General features: G+C 49.1%; 1 protein-coding gene across 1 annotated transcript; it reads right to left on the bottom strand.

The window, feature by feature from the left end:
• Positions 1-5,484: 5,484 nt before the first annotated feature.
• On the bottom strand, positions 5,485-7,617 carry LOC120659124. Its single transcript, XM_039937179.1, has 3 exons — positions 6,779-7,617; positions 5,728-5,884; positions 5,485-5,639 (listed from the first exon to the last, which is right to left on the bottom strand). Exons 1-3 carry the CDS (start codon positions 7,293-7,295, stop codon positions 5,612-5,614), a joined length of 702 nt encoding a protein of 233 aa, XP_039793113.1. The 5' UTR covers positions 7,296-7,617; the 3' UTR covers positions 5,485-5,611.
• Between the last annotated feature and the right edge of the window lie 9,239 nt (positions 7,618-16,856).

Here is a 16,856-nt window from a genome sequence, read left to right as displayed (position 1 = left end):
TTCTAAAAAGTTCTCTAAAAGCAATCCTCAAGCTAGCAATATCCTAAATCATCTCTCTCCCTTCTAGATCTATGAAATAAAAATCCACACTCTATCCCAAATACTTGCCATTTAAACCGGATCTTAGACCTTCGTCCTTCAAATTTGTGGGTCGCGTTTCCTAATATGTTTGGTTCAAACAATATGATATGTGGTATAAGGAAATCACCGTGGGGAACAATAATACAGGATACTGTACAAGGAAATCGTTATTAGGACACAATAATACAAGGAGAAATAATGTTTAGGGTGACCCTCTACGTAAGGATATAGAGAGTTAGAGACTAGGATTTAAGAATTAATCATTTTAGAGATGCTTTTATTTTCTACTTTTTAATGCATATATATGTTGTATACTATGTACATAAATTTTTTGGCCAAAAAATTTGGGTATTCAACTGAATACCCATGAATCAAAGTAGGCCCGCCCCCTTGTGCATTGCACTTGCTAAGACCTTCAACATATTTGCTCGACGTACCGTACCGCCCCCTTGCAAGCACCGTTGCAAAACAACTATTTCGGATTCCGGCTAACCGAGACCATCCGACTATCAAAATTGGATAAATTTATCCTTTGGGTGGGTTTAAAGGTAGTTTTCCAGTTTGCAAGAATTTAAAAATAGTTAAATTTAAACTAAAAAATTTATAAGTAATTTATTTTAAACAAAAAATATGAAATATGTATCAAAAGTTTTCTAAACACATATAACCTATCTATTGCCACTCTACTTGTCATTTATTCGACCTATTTTTCATGTTCATATTATTTGCTTACTTGTAATTGTGTCTATTATTTTTGAATAAAATAAGATTTAAATAGATTAATAATAGATAGGTTACATTTTAAAAAATTGATACTAGTTTCATTTTTTATTTAAAATAATTAGTTTTAAATTTTATATCTAATTAGAATTTTTTATTTCTTTTAGAAAAATACAAACCAACTTCGAAATCACCCAAAGGGCCAAACTTATCTGGTTTTAACAGTTGGATGATCCTTATTATCTAGTTTTGTAGTTAAAGGTTAAAAATTAAATTTTTGCGATAGTTGGAGAGTGTAAACCAGATTTTTCTATAAATTATAAGTCATGCATAAGCATTTGCTATTCACCAAGATATACACTATATCTCGATACAAAGGAAAAATCATATATCTAGAAAAACTAAAAAATAATTTATATTTGAAACAGTGGGAATGCACGTCACTACTAATAAAACTTAACAGAGGTAGGCAAAAACAGATTAACATTGGCTGTTTTCGCGACCGCCTATTTTCTGAGGCGGTTGTATGCCTGTCTCAGTTAATCAATTATTTTTTTAAAAAAAATATGTGACGAGCCCGCTGAGCCCATCACATGCTTGCCAAGCCCATTTGAGCGGGCTGCGCCCCTCGCCCCCGCCCATCTGCCGCCGTCGCTCGGGGCAGCCTTCTGCCACCCGCGGGCGCTACCCCGGCCGCCGCCCGCCGCCATAGCCACAAGGCCGCCGCCCCGTCGCCCCAAACCTGCCGCCCTGGTGCCGCGGCCCGCCAGCTCGACCGCCGCCCCAATACCGGCGCCCGCGGCTGCCGCACCATGGGAGAGACAGGGGGAGGGGAGGAACGGGGAGGGTGAGGATTGGGCCGCGCAGTTGGGAGAGAGATAGGGAGGGGAGGAGAGTGAGGAAGAATACCCTAACCGAAGTATATATAGTTGGAGTCATCTATCGGGTCGAGTTGGGCTTTTCTAGATTTGAGTGGGCTTGGCTTTTTAACTGAGGCAGGCTCCTGTAAATGGACCGTATCTGAAAATAGGAGTATTAAGAGGCAGTCACCTTTACGTCGACCATCTTTATTAATTAATTTTGCGAGGTGGTTTCTTTAACCTCCTCAGTTAATAGGAAATGATCGCTTCTGTTAATGCTGGATATTAATAGAGGCGGTTATTTTTTGTGCCCACCTCAGAGCTCCTAAAAAATATCGCTGTTAATCAGTTTTTTAGTAGTGCAGATTAATTGTTCCCTAACTAATGATGGAGATGTTGGATATATAACAATGTTAGAGGTTGCGGTGGGTTCAATAATAATGTTGTCAATTTCATGCAAATGCATTTCGTTTCTTAATCCATCTTTTATTAGAAACTGACTAATACATACTCCCTCCGTCCCATGAAAATTGCAATTCTAGATTTTTTCAGCAATTCTAGATTTTTTCAGACAGATTAGTGGTAGCGTGAAAAGGCTCATGTGCCCTCGTTTGTTTGCCATATGCAGCTAGTTTTGGCATACAATTCAAATCTGACAAGTTAATTAGGCAGGTGCTTAAGATCCAACCTCTAGAATTGCATTCTTTGTGAGATTTCTTCAAACATAAGATTGGACTTTTTATGAGATGGAGGGAGTATCTCACAGTATTTAGTTTCTCCTGATAAGAAGCGAGTGAGCGTTGATAGTACTTTCCGTGTGTTGTTTTTACTAAAATAAAGGGGGTGTTTGGGAGAGCTCCAATCCACAAAACATAGCTCCACTCTAAAAAAAACCCAAACAGGTCAACTAGTTCCACTCCACTCCAGCAAATATTAGCTCCACTCCAGGTTTTTTTGGGAGCTCCTCAAGAGGTGCTTCACCAATTTTGGGAGCTGGTGGAGTTACATATAATTACCCATCTGCCACTATTTACACATGTTTCCCATACCCTTTCACCCAGAAAATAGAAAAATTCAACCACCACTGCTTCCTGTCACCCGAGCTCGCCCCTACCGGGGCTCACCGCCCCCACCCCCGCCCCGCTCACTGCGGCCCCCACCGCCGCCCCCGCCAGTTCTTGCCGCCGCCTCTCGTCGATGGTGCCGTGTCTGGACCAAGATCCCGGAGCTCCACCGGAGGCACTCGTGCTCCTCGCCGTCGCCAGGCGAGACGAGCGGTCCGACGTAGTAGACTAGCGGTATGGCGCGGCCCAGCACGCACAGCCCGTTCCTGAGCGCGTGCACCATGCGTGGCTCCAGTAACTCGAAGGAGTTGATGAGGGGCCATCTTGAAGACCTTGAATGGGGGAGTGCCCGGGAATGACAGGACGGTGGAGTGTAACGAATATGGCACCATTTATGCCATTTCGAGTGATTTTGGTGATCGAATGACAACACAACACTTGGACTAATATGATTGTTAAGATGATCATTCTCAGGCTTTTAGGTTCAAGTGATGACAAAGAGAAAGAGAAAATAGGCGTAGCAAGGCCCGAAGGGCAGCCCCTACGGGGGTTCCGCTACCCGGTTAGCGGACGGGGGTCGAGGGGGAGCCGCCCCTCGCGGGTCTCAGGGCAGCGCCCTGAAAGCTCTTCGATTCAGGAGCACCGGAAGAACCGACGCCAGGGCATCGGAGCATCCGATGGTAGTCGGAAGAACCGACGCCTTGATACTTTGGTGCAGAAGGGAATCGAAGCCAAGTCAGCCTATAGGCACCGGTTGAACCGACGGTCTAAAATAGGGCATCGGTGCAATGGCCGTCCTTTGTACCAGAGACGATGTCAAGTGCCCAGAAGAAGTTTCTTCAGCACCGGTTCAACCGACGGTGCATCGGTGCATACCACCGGTGTAATGACGTCAGCGTCCAGGAGAAGATTCCTTCAGCACCGGTTGAACCGGTGAGGCATCGGTGCAAAGCATCGGTTCAACCGGTGGTCTCTGCGTCAGCCATCAGGAGTCCAACGGCTACTTCGTGTTATGAGTGACCGGATGAACCGACGCTACCCTGCCAAGAGGCATCGGTTCTTCCGGTGGTACGCAGATTTTCAGCTAACCGTTGGAGCAACGGCTACAAGACTTGGTGGCCTATATATACGCCTCACCCCGGCCATTTGAAGATTGCTGGAGTTGCTGGACATCCCACACACACCCAAGAACATCTCCAAGCCATACAAAAGCATCAAGATCATATCCTTAGCCCTTAGCACACTTTGAGAGTGTTGTGTAAAGGATTAGCTCTTAGTGAGTGAGTTTGCAAGGCTTAGAGCCTTTGTGCTGTGGTTCATTAGTGAACCAAAACAAGAGCTTGGTGCGCCGGCACCTTGGAGCGTGGAGCTCGCCGGCAACGTCATCGACCCTCCGACTTGGTGTGGAGCGGCGACGACACCTTTGTGCGGGGGACGTGGAGACCCCCATCCTTTGTGGAGAAGCTCCTTAGTGGAACCCGGGGCCAAGGTGACCGTGATTGTGTTCACGGAAGAGACTTGGTGGCCGAGTAGCAATACTCTTAGTGAGTGCTACAACAACGTGGATGTAGGTGTGCCTTTGTGGCTAACCGAACCACGGGATAAACACCCGCGTCAAGAGTTTGCTTTCTCCTATCCCGCTCTTTAAGCTTCCGCATTTCATTCTAGTAATTTGTATGCCTTTACTTTCATAGAATAGTTTCTTGATAGGAAAGGCTATAGGTTGCTAAACTCTTTTGGGATAGGGGTTTTACACTAGAACAACCTAGTTGCACATCTAGATAGCTTGTTTTAGTTTAAGCTTTGTGCAAACTAGTTGGAGCCATAGGTCTAAGTTTTTATTAGTGCCTAATTCACCCCCTCCCCCTCTTAGGCTAGAGCACCCGATCACTTTCATGGAGGCGCCGAGCCCTGCGAAGCTCGTGTGCATGCCGGCCCGCCTGGCAGGGAGGGCGACGAAAACGGTGAGGCTGGCCGCGCCGGAGGGGAAGAAGAAGTAGGCGGGCATGCCGAGCTCTGCCGCAACGTCGAGCGTGTCGCCGTCGAACATGTCGAGCACGAGCGCCACGACGGACGGCCTCGGCGTGCGATGGTGGCGGCGAAGTCGTTCGCCATGATGGGCGGCTCGACGACCGCGACGGTGACGTCGACCGCGCCCCCGCCGTGGCGGAGGAAGGCCCTGGCGAGCTCGAGCATCGGCGTGACGTGTCCGATGCCGACGCCCTTGAACAGAACCTTCGTCTTCCTCGCCATCGACAATGGCGAGCGCGGCGGGTGAGGCGGGCGTGGCGAGCCTGGCGGGTGCGGCGGGCGTGGTGAACAGGGCGGGTGTGGCGAGCAGGCCGGGCGCGGCGAGCGGGGCGGCCGTAGTGGGCGCGGCGAGCAGTGCGGTTGTCGGGGCTGATGGAGGGGAAAGAGTGGAGGTGGAAAAGATAAGTGGAACCCGCATGGAGGTGGGGTGTGGAATGGTGGGCCTAGCTGGACCATTAGTTTGTGGTTGGGCTGGTGGGTGAAAAGAGCTGGGCTGGCCTTTGAGACTTGTGGAGTGGAGCCACATAGTATCCAAATAGAATGGAGTACAAGTGGTGGAGTGAAGTGAAGTTGGTGGAGTGGAGTGCTCCCAAATAGGCCCAAAAACTCCTGTTTTCCGCTCCAAAGTGATTGTCTGGATTCTGAGGAACACGATATGCGTCGTACTTTGAAATTAATGAATAAAAAGTTACATACTATTAACTGCTTTAAGCGGGACAAAACTTGCAGAAATCAAACTGCCACGTGCTCATTTTCCATATAACAACCGCTATTCCAGATTTCCAGCACAAAACCTAGTAGTGTAGTAGTAACAACACGCCCATTTTCTCAGGTGCACACGAGGGCCGCCTCCGCTCAGCTCATGGAGAAAAAATAGGAATAGCTTCCATGGGAGATACAAAGAGAATACAAATAAAGTTACAAACACATACAGGAGGCACCATTGGAAAGGTCACTTCAACACTCAATACCTCACGTAGCAACCCGAACACATGAAAGGACGCCACCTCCAGGTTGCACGACCTCCTTCCATTTTTGTAGTCGTCGTTGACTTTGTTATATATGGCGTGGCCTGATAATCGAAACGGGTGGACACTGCAGGTTCTGTGGGAACATGGCTTGAATAACCTGCAAATACCGAAAGGGTCTGATTTCTGAATAACCTACACATCTTAATAAAGAAGATTCTATATATCTATACTGCAAAAGAAAGAAAAAAGAAAAGAAGTTGACCATAACTAGCTGAGCTGATACCATCTAAATAAGCTCACACATCTTAAATTTGGAGGATGGAATAAAAAAACCATACTTCAGCAGACCCTCTATACTAAAGCTCCCAATTTTAGAGAGGTCTCTAAATCTTTTCCTCCACCCTCTGTTCCTGGAGTGTGCCTCGTATCACTAACAAATAGGTACCATCCTTTAGATTAAAAGAAGATGATGAGATCTAGAGGCTCTGGAGTTAAGGTTAAAAGCCTAGCCCTAAACGATAGAGGGAGCCCTTACTCAAGAACTAGGGAGTCTATTTTGAGGATCCACTACTGAATTCGCCTTATTTGCCGAGTGCCTAAATGTACTCTGCAAAGGCTTTACTGAGTACCACCCACAGTATACGTCACACCGCAAAAAAAGTGACGGTAAAAAGCTGTTTGCTGAGTGTTTTTTTTATCGGACACTTGACAAAGTCTTTGCCGAGTGCTGAGAGGGTTCACGGCAAAAAAAAGACACTAAAAACGGCCAATGGATGGTGACATGGCTTTGCCGAGTGCCACAACGGCTGGCACTCGGCAAAGGTCCATGCTTTGCCGAGTGTAGTAGCAATTAAGGGCACTCGGCAAAAGCCCATGTTTTGCCGAGTGTTTATCTTTTGCTGAATATTTTTTTGTATGCTCTTGATAACTGTCCTTTTTGCCGAGTGCCTGAAATTTTGCTCTCGGCAAAATCTCATGCACTCGGCATATAAGCCGTTTCCGGTGGTGATCATTATTGGAGATGCTCTAATTTACTAGAAGCAGATCTTACCTTGCTCTGGTAATGTGTTTGTCACAATAGCAGCTGGTGGCCGTGGCTGCCGCTGGGGTTGGATTGCATGCACTGGAGCAATTTCCACCGGATTATGGCGGTACACTTCTTCTTCCATGCATCTGCAAACATCCCAGGCTGCCCTTGCCTGGTTGCTGCCCTTTGGCCTCATCAGGTCACTGCGGCGAGTCGACGACGCTTCCGGCACCACCTCACTTCCGACGCCGGTCGGCTGAGGAGCACTCTCGCCGTGCCAACCGGTGGCGGTGAAGGAAGAACGGGAGGGAGGAAAACCCACCAGATCGCTCGTCGTCGTGACACCGTCATCGACGGCCATCCACCGGCGGATGGTGGAGGTGGATGTTGTATCTGTGCCTTGACCTTGAGACGACGACGCGGAGGACCACCGCGTCGGCGCCATGAGGTAGCCGGCGACGACCGGGACCGGCGATGGAGGATGCGGTTCCGCAGGAGTGGGGTAGGTAGGGTGCGTGAATGGCGGCGCTGCAGGCAGCATCGACCGCCCCGCCCGGACATGGCTATGCCCACGCCCTGATGAGGTGTCTGCTGCTGCTGCTGGGGATGGAATGCTGGAGCGATTTCCATCGGATTATGGCTGTACACTTCTTGCATGTATCCGTAATCATCCCAGGCCACCCTTGCCTGGATGCTGCCCTGCCTCATCAGCTAAGTGCGGCGAGTTGACGCTTCCGGCAGGGCCGGCACACCTCACTTCCGACGCCGGTCGGCTGAGGAGTGTTGGAACCGACGACGAACTATCACAGGAACACGAGACATGGCGACGAACGCCCCGGCCGCCGAACGGACTGTATGTTGGCTTTTCTTATTCCACTCGGCTCAACCCAAGCGAACCAGATTACATGTCATTTTATAGCCCCAGGCGACCCAGTGGCCGAGCATGCCGAGCCCGGCGACTCTCACGCGCACGTACGTGTGACTCCACGCCGGACTTCATTCGCACGATCTGCATGACGCTGCGCACATCGTGATGAGCCACTCGCTCCACTGCACGACCCGGCCAGTCTCATGCAGATCAACACCACGGTCACCAACTGCCTCCGTCATTCTCTCTCTGCAGCTAGCCTACCTAAGCACACACGAACTAACTCAACGCATGCACGCACACACGCACGTACACGGCTCACACAACGCACACAGCCATGTCAAGATTAGTGCTAACAAGGAGCACTCTCGCAATACCAACGGGTAGCGGTGGAGGAATTAACTAGACCCACCACTACCAGTTCGCTCGTCGTCGTGACATTGTCGTCGACGGCCATCCGGCTGGTGGAGGTGGATGCCGTGTTCGTGCCCCAAGACGATGCGGAGGACCACCACGTCGGCGCTATGGTGCCAGCGACCGACGCTGGGGGATGCGGTTCCGCAGGAGTGGGGTAGGTACATGTTGGAGGGTGCGTGAATGGCGGCGGTGCAGGCGTGCACCACCCGGACATGCCGGTGCCCACGCCCTGAGGTACTGTCGAGGATGACGACGGCGCCTGCCAGGTCCCCGCGGCGATGATCTGCCTGCCCTACGGGTGCTGACGAACCCGTCATCGGAGGACTTGGTCGCTGTGCTCCGGCGGCGACGTTCGTCGTCTTCGGGCGCGTCCCGAGGGTGTTGACGGTCGATTGCGTCACCCGCGACCGCGAGGAGGGGTATGATGAGGATGTAGACGACGACCCGCAGGAAGACGACGAGGCGGTGGAACGTTGGTCCATTGTATCTGCCGATGTGTGTGGTGTGGCCGTGTGGGAGGGTGGAACCGCAGCCAATGCTGAGGCCTTGGTCCTTGTGTTCTCCAACGATGACTTCTTTTTATCGACAAGGGCTAGGCTGCTTCCTTTCCATGAAAATATTCAGAGAAATATGAAAGCAAACCAATGCAAGTAAAATTGATTTGTATGTATTAGAATAACATTCAGAAATTGATCCCTGGTACATAGTAGTTCAATTATTGGCCGCTCCACACCAAGCCAGAGTATTTAAATTGATACCTGCTCCGTTCCTGGTCCATACTTGCTACTGTCCCTCGATCTCACTTCTCTGTTGGCATCTGCCTTGGAGGTTGATTGCATTGCAGGACTCTAGGCTCAGCTCCGCAAAACCAAAATGGATTTTGCAAAGAAAAGTTGTAGTATTTCTTTTAGAAGTTGTAGTATTTCTTTTAGTTTTGCGAAAGAAATGATAAATTCTTCTGTGCGTTGCACGTAATAATATATATAATATACCTTTGACCAAGGGCGCATATGTAACTACGTTCCACATGTACCTTACGTGTGTTTAGTTGACTTGGGGACGTACATATCCCTTTCCCTCTAGCCAAAAAAAATGTCAACTTGAGAGTCGCTCTCAAAAGTTGTTTAAGAGTAAAGTGCGTCACCAGTCCCTAAACTTGTTCGACTGTGTCATCCCGGTCCCTAAACTCGCAAATCGATCGTTTAGGTCCTCAAACTTGTTTGGATGTGTCGTTCCGGTCCCTAAACTTATAAATCATCTGTTTAGATCCTCAAACCTGTCTAGTCGTGTCATTTCAGTCCCTAAATTTGGTTTTGAGTCTCATCTAAGTCCAAACCGGACGATCTAAAATCTCTATATCAAAAAATAATTTATACTTTTTTCATATGAACTCGAATGAAGACAAACTTTATATCAAAATTGTATCTCTCGACACCAGACTGTTTGAGACTCACCGGCGTGAGTACGAGAACTTCACACAGGAGCCGGGTGAGAGCATTGACCTGATGTTCAGTCGTTTTCAGTCGATTGTGAACAAGGTCAATGCGAACATATCTGCTGGTGCCCTTGAGTACATAGAGCACAAGAAGGCTCTCAAGTTGCTCTACGCACTTGACCGCTCTGTGTGGGATCTCAAGGTGAACATGATCATTGACCGTGAACGAGCTTTTCAGTAAGCTCAAGGCCACGGAGGTGGATAACCAGACACGAGCCAAGCTCAATGGTGCCCCTCCTTCCAAGAGCGTCGCTCTTGTGACTGGCCCAGGTGGATCGAGCTCTAACGCTAACTCTGCTCTTGGCTTTTCTCTTGCCTCTTTGCCTTCTGTTTCAGATGAGCAGCTGGAGACGCTGGGCGACGACGACTTGTGCCTTCTCATCAGCAAGTTCTAGCGCGTCTACCATAACAGGCAGAGGAAGAAGAACCCCGGGTGCTACAACTGCGGTGATCTGAACCACTTCATCGCCGATTGCCCCAAGAAGTCCGGCGGTGGCCAGAACAACTCCTTCGACAAGAGCTCCGACACCGACCGCTCTTCTTCACCGACCTCCGACGACGACGACAAGAAGAAGAAGAAGCGGGACAAGGAAGCCACTGGCTTCATCGGCCTTTGCTTGGCGGCCGGTCGGCGTAAGAGCTTCTGCACCATGGCGGGCGAAGCCGATGGTGCTCGTGCGTCTTCAGGTGGACATGCTACACCGACGCACTTCGGCTCTTCTCTTGGATCCGAGAGTGATTCAGAGGTAAACTCCACGATCGACCTGCTTGATATAGAGGTTAGAGAGTTGTATGCCGCTCTCGATAACCAAAAGAGGCTGCTTAAGGAAGCAGCTAGAGAACGTAGAAAGCTTAGGGCTGAGCTGGCTTGTGCTAGGGAGAAGTCTAGTGAGGATGAGTGCGCTGGCTGCATATCTCACATGAACGATCTTGTTGCTCTCCGTGCCAAGCATGATGAGAACGTCGCGAACTTAGATATTGCTAAGATTTCGCTTGCTGACGTTTCTCATGAGCTCGCTAAGGCCAAGCATGAACTAGAACTGGTTAAGGACGCTCCCATTGTTAGTGATGTGCTTGAATGCGATGAGTGTCCTATTTTCAAGTCTGATCTAGCTTCTTTGCAGTCCAAGTTTGCTACTGTTGTTTGTGAACTAGAGGAGCTTAGATCTAGGCCTGCTTTGCTTGGCGCTTGTAAGCTTTGTCCCACGCTTAGGTTGGAGCTAGAGGAGAAGAACGCTCTGATCAAGTCTTTTGGAAAGACTAAGGTCGTAGAGTCTAGCCCACCTATTGACTGCTCTGTTTGCCCTAGTTTGATCTCTGATTTGGATAATCTTGCGGTAGAGAAAGCCAACCTGGAGAATGAGAATACCTATCTTAGGGCGATTCTGAGTTGGGTTTCTAGCAGTGAGCCGCAGTTGGGCATGATGATTAAACAGTTCAAGCGTGGTGATGGGTTTGGGGTCGGTTACACATACATGAAGTCAGACTTTGACAGGTTGTATGGTAAGATTGGCAAGGCTGCTGGAAACACTGCTAGCACGAGCACGCAACCTTCGTTTGTTGACCCCGCGGATGGTGTGCTTAAAGAACCACCGAAAGCACCTCCGCAGAAGCAGGTTTGGGTTCCAAAGCCCAATGAGCTGAGGAATTCCCTCGACACGCTCCCTGCTGCCGCAGCCCAGGTTGCCCAGAAGAAGAGGGCTGCTCCTCTCCATCCGCAGGCTAGGCCTCCACCTCCCAAGCGTGAGGTGAGGTACCACTGCGAGTTTTGTGACAGGGAAGGTCACTTGGAGGAGTTTTGCTTCACGAGGAAGCGGGCTATGAGGAGAGAGCAGGAGAGACGGAACGCGGACATGTACTCTGCTCGGGTGCATGGTCCTCCTCGGCGTAGTGATAGGCGAGATGCTAGGGCGCACCGTGTAGGTGGAGGTCAGGGAGACGGTGGTGGTTACCGTGCTCCAGCGGATGGTCGCTTTGCCGGCCGTGCTCCTGGTCGTTTTCAGTACGGCTATGGACCACGAGACCGAGGCGTTGGAGGAGGTTTTGAGGCTCCACACTTTCCTCGCGGTGGTGATCGTCAGCCTCGCGTTAGACGGGACAGGGGATACGCTTTGCCTGACTTTGGTTACCCTTCTGTAGAGCAAATGGCTCGTCACTGGTTTGCTTCTCACTTTGCTAACCCTAGTGTCGAGACGTTTGTTCCCCCTATGTCTCGTTGGTGATGCAGGTTGGAGGCCTGGAGAACAAGTGCTTCATGGATCTTGGTCTTATGCAGGTTTGATCAAGACTTGATGGTTCTCCAAGGCTAATGGATAGCCCGTGGTGGTTTGTGTATCATATGTACATTTGAGTTTGCCCCTTGAGTTCTTTGTACTTTTTCTGTGTGTGACATGTTGTAGATTCTACATCTCTACTTGTTTTGCTTGCTAGGCCTGTGCTTGTGCTGTGGATGTCTATTCACTCTGTATGCTAGTTTTTGTGTTTTTCATTTTGTCTTGACTCTTGCTAGCTCAGGGTGTGTGCTTTGTCCAGTCCCCTCATGCTTGTGTAGCTTTTGCTCCTTAGTTCTAGTGGCTAGCTCAAGTATCTCCTTCATAGTGTCTTGCTACAGTGGTTCATTCTGTTTGAGTGCCTTAGGATTGTTCTAGGGGTATCTTTTGTCTTGGTATCTACCTAGATTGTCTTTTGGTATACTTTTGCATGTAGCTTGACTAACACCTAACCGTTTGCTTGAGTTTTGCTCTGGATCTTTGGTGTTTGCTATTTTCTTGTGTCCTAGATTCTCTTGTGCTAGGTATCACTTGTTGAGGGGGAGCTCTACCTCAGGTGCCGATGATGATCCGTAGTTACTGCGCCGGCTGCAGGCTCTGGCCCCTTCTGCTTCGACTACCTCAGCTCAGGAGGACGATCCAGTACCACTGCTTCCACTTCGATCGTTCGCCTCTACAAGAACATGTTCGAGCAGAAGGTGGACCCGCTGAGGACGCAGGGGAGGTGACCTCGAGCTTGCTATGCTCTAGGTCCAGTGGGATCTTCATCGAGGTATGTGAGCGTTCGGCTTGTACGTTTTCCTCTCAGGATGGACTTGTGGTTTTCTGATTGTTGCCTTTTCATGGTACTCAGTTGGAATCATTTGGTCTAGTCCTGTGTGTCTTTGAGCTGTTGTATTTGCTGAATTCTTCAGTTGCTTAGCTTTTGGCTTTTCTTTGTCTTTCTCTTAAGTTTTAGCTTGGTTAGTTGTATTGTGCATATGCATTGTACATATTTGCATTTTGCATTGTCTCACTTGCACTAGCATTCTTGTATACATTGCTATGATCTTCTAGTGGCTGCTAGTGCGAGTTGATAAACTTGATCATATATAGCTTGCTCCATTGTGTATATGACATCATCTGAGTTAAGCTATTTTGATTTGAAAATCTGAAAACATGATCACCCTGTCTTGGCTACTAGCATGTTAGGGCGTGTTGATGTGCTTTGCTATCTTATTCATGCTAGTGTGTCTTTTCATTCAGCAATTCATACTTGAAATGATCTAAATCTGATAAAATTGCTTGAACTATTCTTGAAATGGATTGAAAAGATCCAGGTGGGATTGCTTGTCGCACTGATCGAGCTTTCGGGACGGCTCACTTTGCACTTGTGAGAACCCGGGCAAGGCTGTGCATGACTGAAACGAGTGCTTTAAGCTTCTGATTGTCTTTTGGCATAGGCTTGGCCTCGTTGCTAAGTAAAGCATGACAAGCTTTCAACCCCTGGCATTAAGAATTGCATGATATAAATTTGATTGAAAAATGAAGGTTGGCAACTTGTTTTGGCTGGTTTGGCTCACCTGTATGAGTTTGAGTAGCATTGCTTTCCATTCCCTACTTGTTAGTGCTAGATCATGGGTGATGCTTTTATTTCTCCTAAACTGAACTTGCCTAGCTCTAGACTGATTTGATATACCATGTTGAGCTAGATGCAGGTCTGGTTTATGGATGCACACGTGCTTGAGACTAGATGTTGCTCATATCTTTGTATCCCTAAATGCTTTCACTTACACCTCCTGCATTGCATTCATTGCATAGCATCTGTTCAGGGGGAGTCTCAGCTTCAGGGGGAGCTTTAGGTCTATTTAGGCTTGATGTGTGCATGTGCCAACAAGGGGGAGAATTTTGAGAAGTGATCGAACAAGGGGAGACTTGTTTGATTTTTTGAAAAACTTGTTGTGCATAGGGCTTTGAGAGTGCATCATTTTGAGAGAGTTGCACATGTGAGAGGGAAAAACTTTGCTTGTGGAGTTTCTGCTTTGGTTTTGGCTCCTGGTTTCCTTGTTTTCCCTCTGCTGCTTGCATGACTGCGTCGAGCGTTACCTCTGTCTTTGAGGAGTCATGTTTTGGCTTTTGATCGATTGCGTCGAGCCGTTGCCCTTGTCTTAGGGAATCGATCTTTGCTTGAGTAAATGACTGTTCTTGCCTTTCTGAGCTTTTCGTCACTTGCTTGAGTTCTTCTCTTTCGTGCTTCTTTGTTCTTCTTTGGTTTCACTTCTCTTGGTTTGTTTGTGGTGTGTTGACAATGCACTCATCAAGGGGGAGATTGAGGAATGAGAGTACTCTATCCTGCTTGTGATGAGTGAATTGTCAACCGTGCGGTGTGATCGTGCGCTTGGTCTTTGGATTGCAGGTACACGGGCGTCGAGTGTCGACGGGGAGCTGCCGTGGAGGTGCTGTGGCCGATGGACCGTGCGGTGGACGGCGGTGAAGGGCAGCCGGGACCGGAGCTCGGACCGGGCAGCAGCTGTGGCGTCCACTCCTGGATCGAGGGCGCAAGCGGCGACGGAAGGCGGGTTTCTTGGTTTGCACCACAAAACCAAGGAGGCAGACGGCGGTTGAAGACGCCAAGTCGTGGAGGTGATGGGCGTCGGTCTCGGGACTGACGGAGGCGACGGGCGTCGACGGCGTCTAGGGCCTCGCTGCGGGCGAGGAGGTGACGGGCGTCGGGCGGCGTCTAGGGCCGTCAGAAGGCCAAGGCGGGAACGGCGTCTAGGGCCACGGCGCGGAGGTGGGAATCTTCCCGCGCGTGAGGTTTTGGCGGTTTTCTCAAAACCGGCCACCTACCCCGGTTTCGCGGACCCTCCAAAACCGCGGACTGGATCTTCATCAAGACGGCGGCATCGCGGAGAAGACTTTGTTTCGAAGAAAGAACCTCGGCCGTCGGATGAGATCGTGTACAGGGGGTGCTGCAGGCCAACCGGTCTGACCGGTCCCTTGCACCGGTTTGACCGGTCTAACCAACCGGTCTGACCGGTCCCGCGGGTATAAATACCCCTTCACTTGTGTTAGGTTAAGGGAGGCTTTTGTATTGTGTCCGTGAATTGTTCTGTTTCTCCAGGCCGCCGCCCCTGTGTCTCTCTCCCCCTGTTCATCTCTTTAGGGTAGATTTGAATGTTGTTTGTGTGAGAACTCTTGTGGATTTGATTGGGAAAGGAGGCCCTAACCTCCTCGTGCCCTCTGGGCGATTTGAATCAATCCATCTCCTCGTTTTGTGCCTTGTTTGATGAAATTTCGATTTCGTTTTTGGTGCACTTGATTGCGAGGAGTCCACGAGTTCTTTGCTGTGATTTCCGTGCTTCTAGACCTGCCCTAAACCCTCTGGATTCATTGGCTTGTTCGAATTCGTTTTCTTGAGTGTTTGAGAAAACCCCAATCCCTTTTGATCTCCCTCATAATTCTCACGATTCGTTGATCTTTGGGACGAGATCTTTTGGGGATATGTTCACGGGGTAGGGGCGAAGCAATCCCCCAAGTTTCATCGATTTTCGTGATCGTTTGGTCGAGATTCACCGTTTGAATCTATGTTTTTCGGGGTTTTCTGGGTGCCACCGGTCAGACCGGTAGGCAAGACCGGTCAAACCGGTCTGCTGGATTTTGAACAGACTCGACCGGTCAGACCGGTCCAGTGCACCGGTCAGACCGGTCCAGGCAGATCAGTGCTGCAGTTTTTCTGATTTGCTTCCAATTTGCTTCGTGGTTTCGCTCGCTCGTTCGAGGCCTTTTGTGTTGGGTTAGCTTTTCAATAGCTACTCCAAACTTTGGTCAGAACGCTTGAGGGCTTGGGCAATTTTGGGACATAGGCCGACGATTTGAATTTCGAAGAAATTTTGATCGGCTCCCATTCACCCCCCTCTGGTCGCCGGCTTCGGTCCTTCAGTGTGAAACCGTCGGTGCCCTACGGCACACATTTAAACCTTGCACCGAACTAATGCCATTACCATGTTGTAGAACCCATGAGAGCCCATCAGCAACAAACAGAAACATGTAGGGTGATAGGGGATTTCTTTGGCGTAATCCGCGAGTGGGCTGGATGGTGTTCAGCAGAACACCGTTGAAGCGAACCGTATAGCGAACAGTGGTCACACACTCCATGATCCACTTTATCCATGTATGATGAAAGCCTAGCTTCTCCATAGCATGTTCTAGGTAGCTCCAATCCACACGGTCATATGCCTTGGCAAGATCCAATTTAACTGCACAAAACTTGCTACTAGTCGAGTTATCTTGCTGAATGGCGTGGATGCACTCAAAGGCAATTAGTGCATTGTCAGTAATGAGCCTTCCCGGGATGAAAGCACTTTGGTTTTCAGAGATCATGCCATCCAACAGTGGCCTAAGCCTGTTTACCAAACACTTTGACACCACTTTATATAACACGTTGCATAGACTAATTGGTCGATACTCCTTCAGTTTTTCCGGGTACTACACCTTGGGGATTAGTACAATTGCCGTGTCATTAACGTTCTCTGGCATTCTTCCTTCTTGGAAAAACATCTCGACTACGCTAATAATATCCTCCTTCATCAGACCCCAATTCCTTTGGAAGAAGCGAGCCGGAAGACCGTCAGGGCCCGGTGCTTTGAGCGGCCCAATTTGGAAAAGGGCATTGCCAATTTCCTCATCCGAAAAGGGCATGCACAAAGCTTCATTCATCTCCTCTATGATGCACTGGTCCATTAGGTCCGCGACATCCTGTGGCAAAACAGCAGGGTCTTTTGTATATTAGTTTTTGAAATAATTATTCACCATACCGTGCATTGTTTCAATATTAGAAGTCCACGACCCATCATCTTGCTTCAACTTGTGGATTTTGTTCTTGCGCGCCCTCCATGCAGCTCGTTGGTGGAAAAACTTGGTGTCTTTATCCCCCTCCTTCAGCCACGCCACCCGTAAGCGCTGGAGCCAAAGCATCTCCTCTCTGTACAACGTTTCATTCATTTTATGAATAGTTTCATTAATAATGGAGCTGTCCATACCTCTTGTCTGTTGATCTGTGTCAGCTGGCAT

This window comes from Panicum virgatum, chromosome 2N (assembly GCF_016808335.1).
Source record: "Panicum virgatum strain AP13 chromosome 2N, P.virgatum_v5, whole genome shotgun sequence".
Lineage (NCBI taxonomy): Eukaryota > Viridiplantae > Streptophyta > Magnoliopsida > Poales > Poaceae > Panicum > Panicum virgatum.
This window is presented reverse-complemented; position numbering and strand designations above follow the sequence as displayed.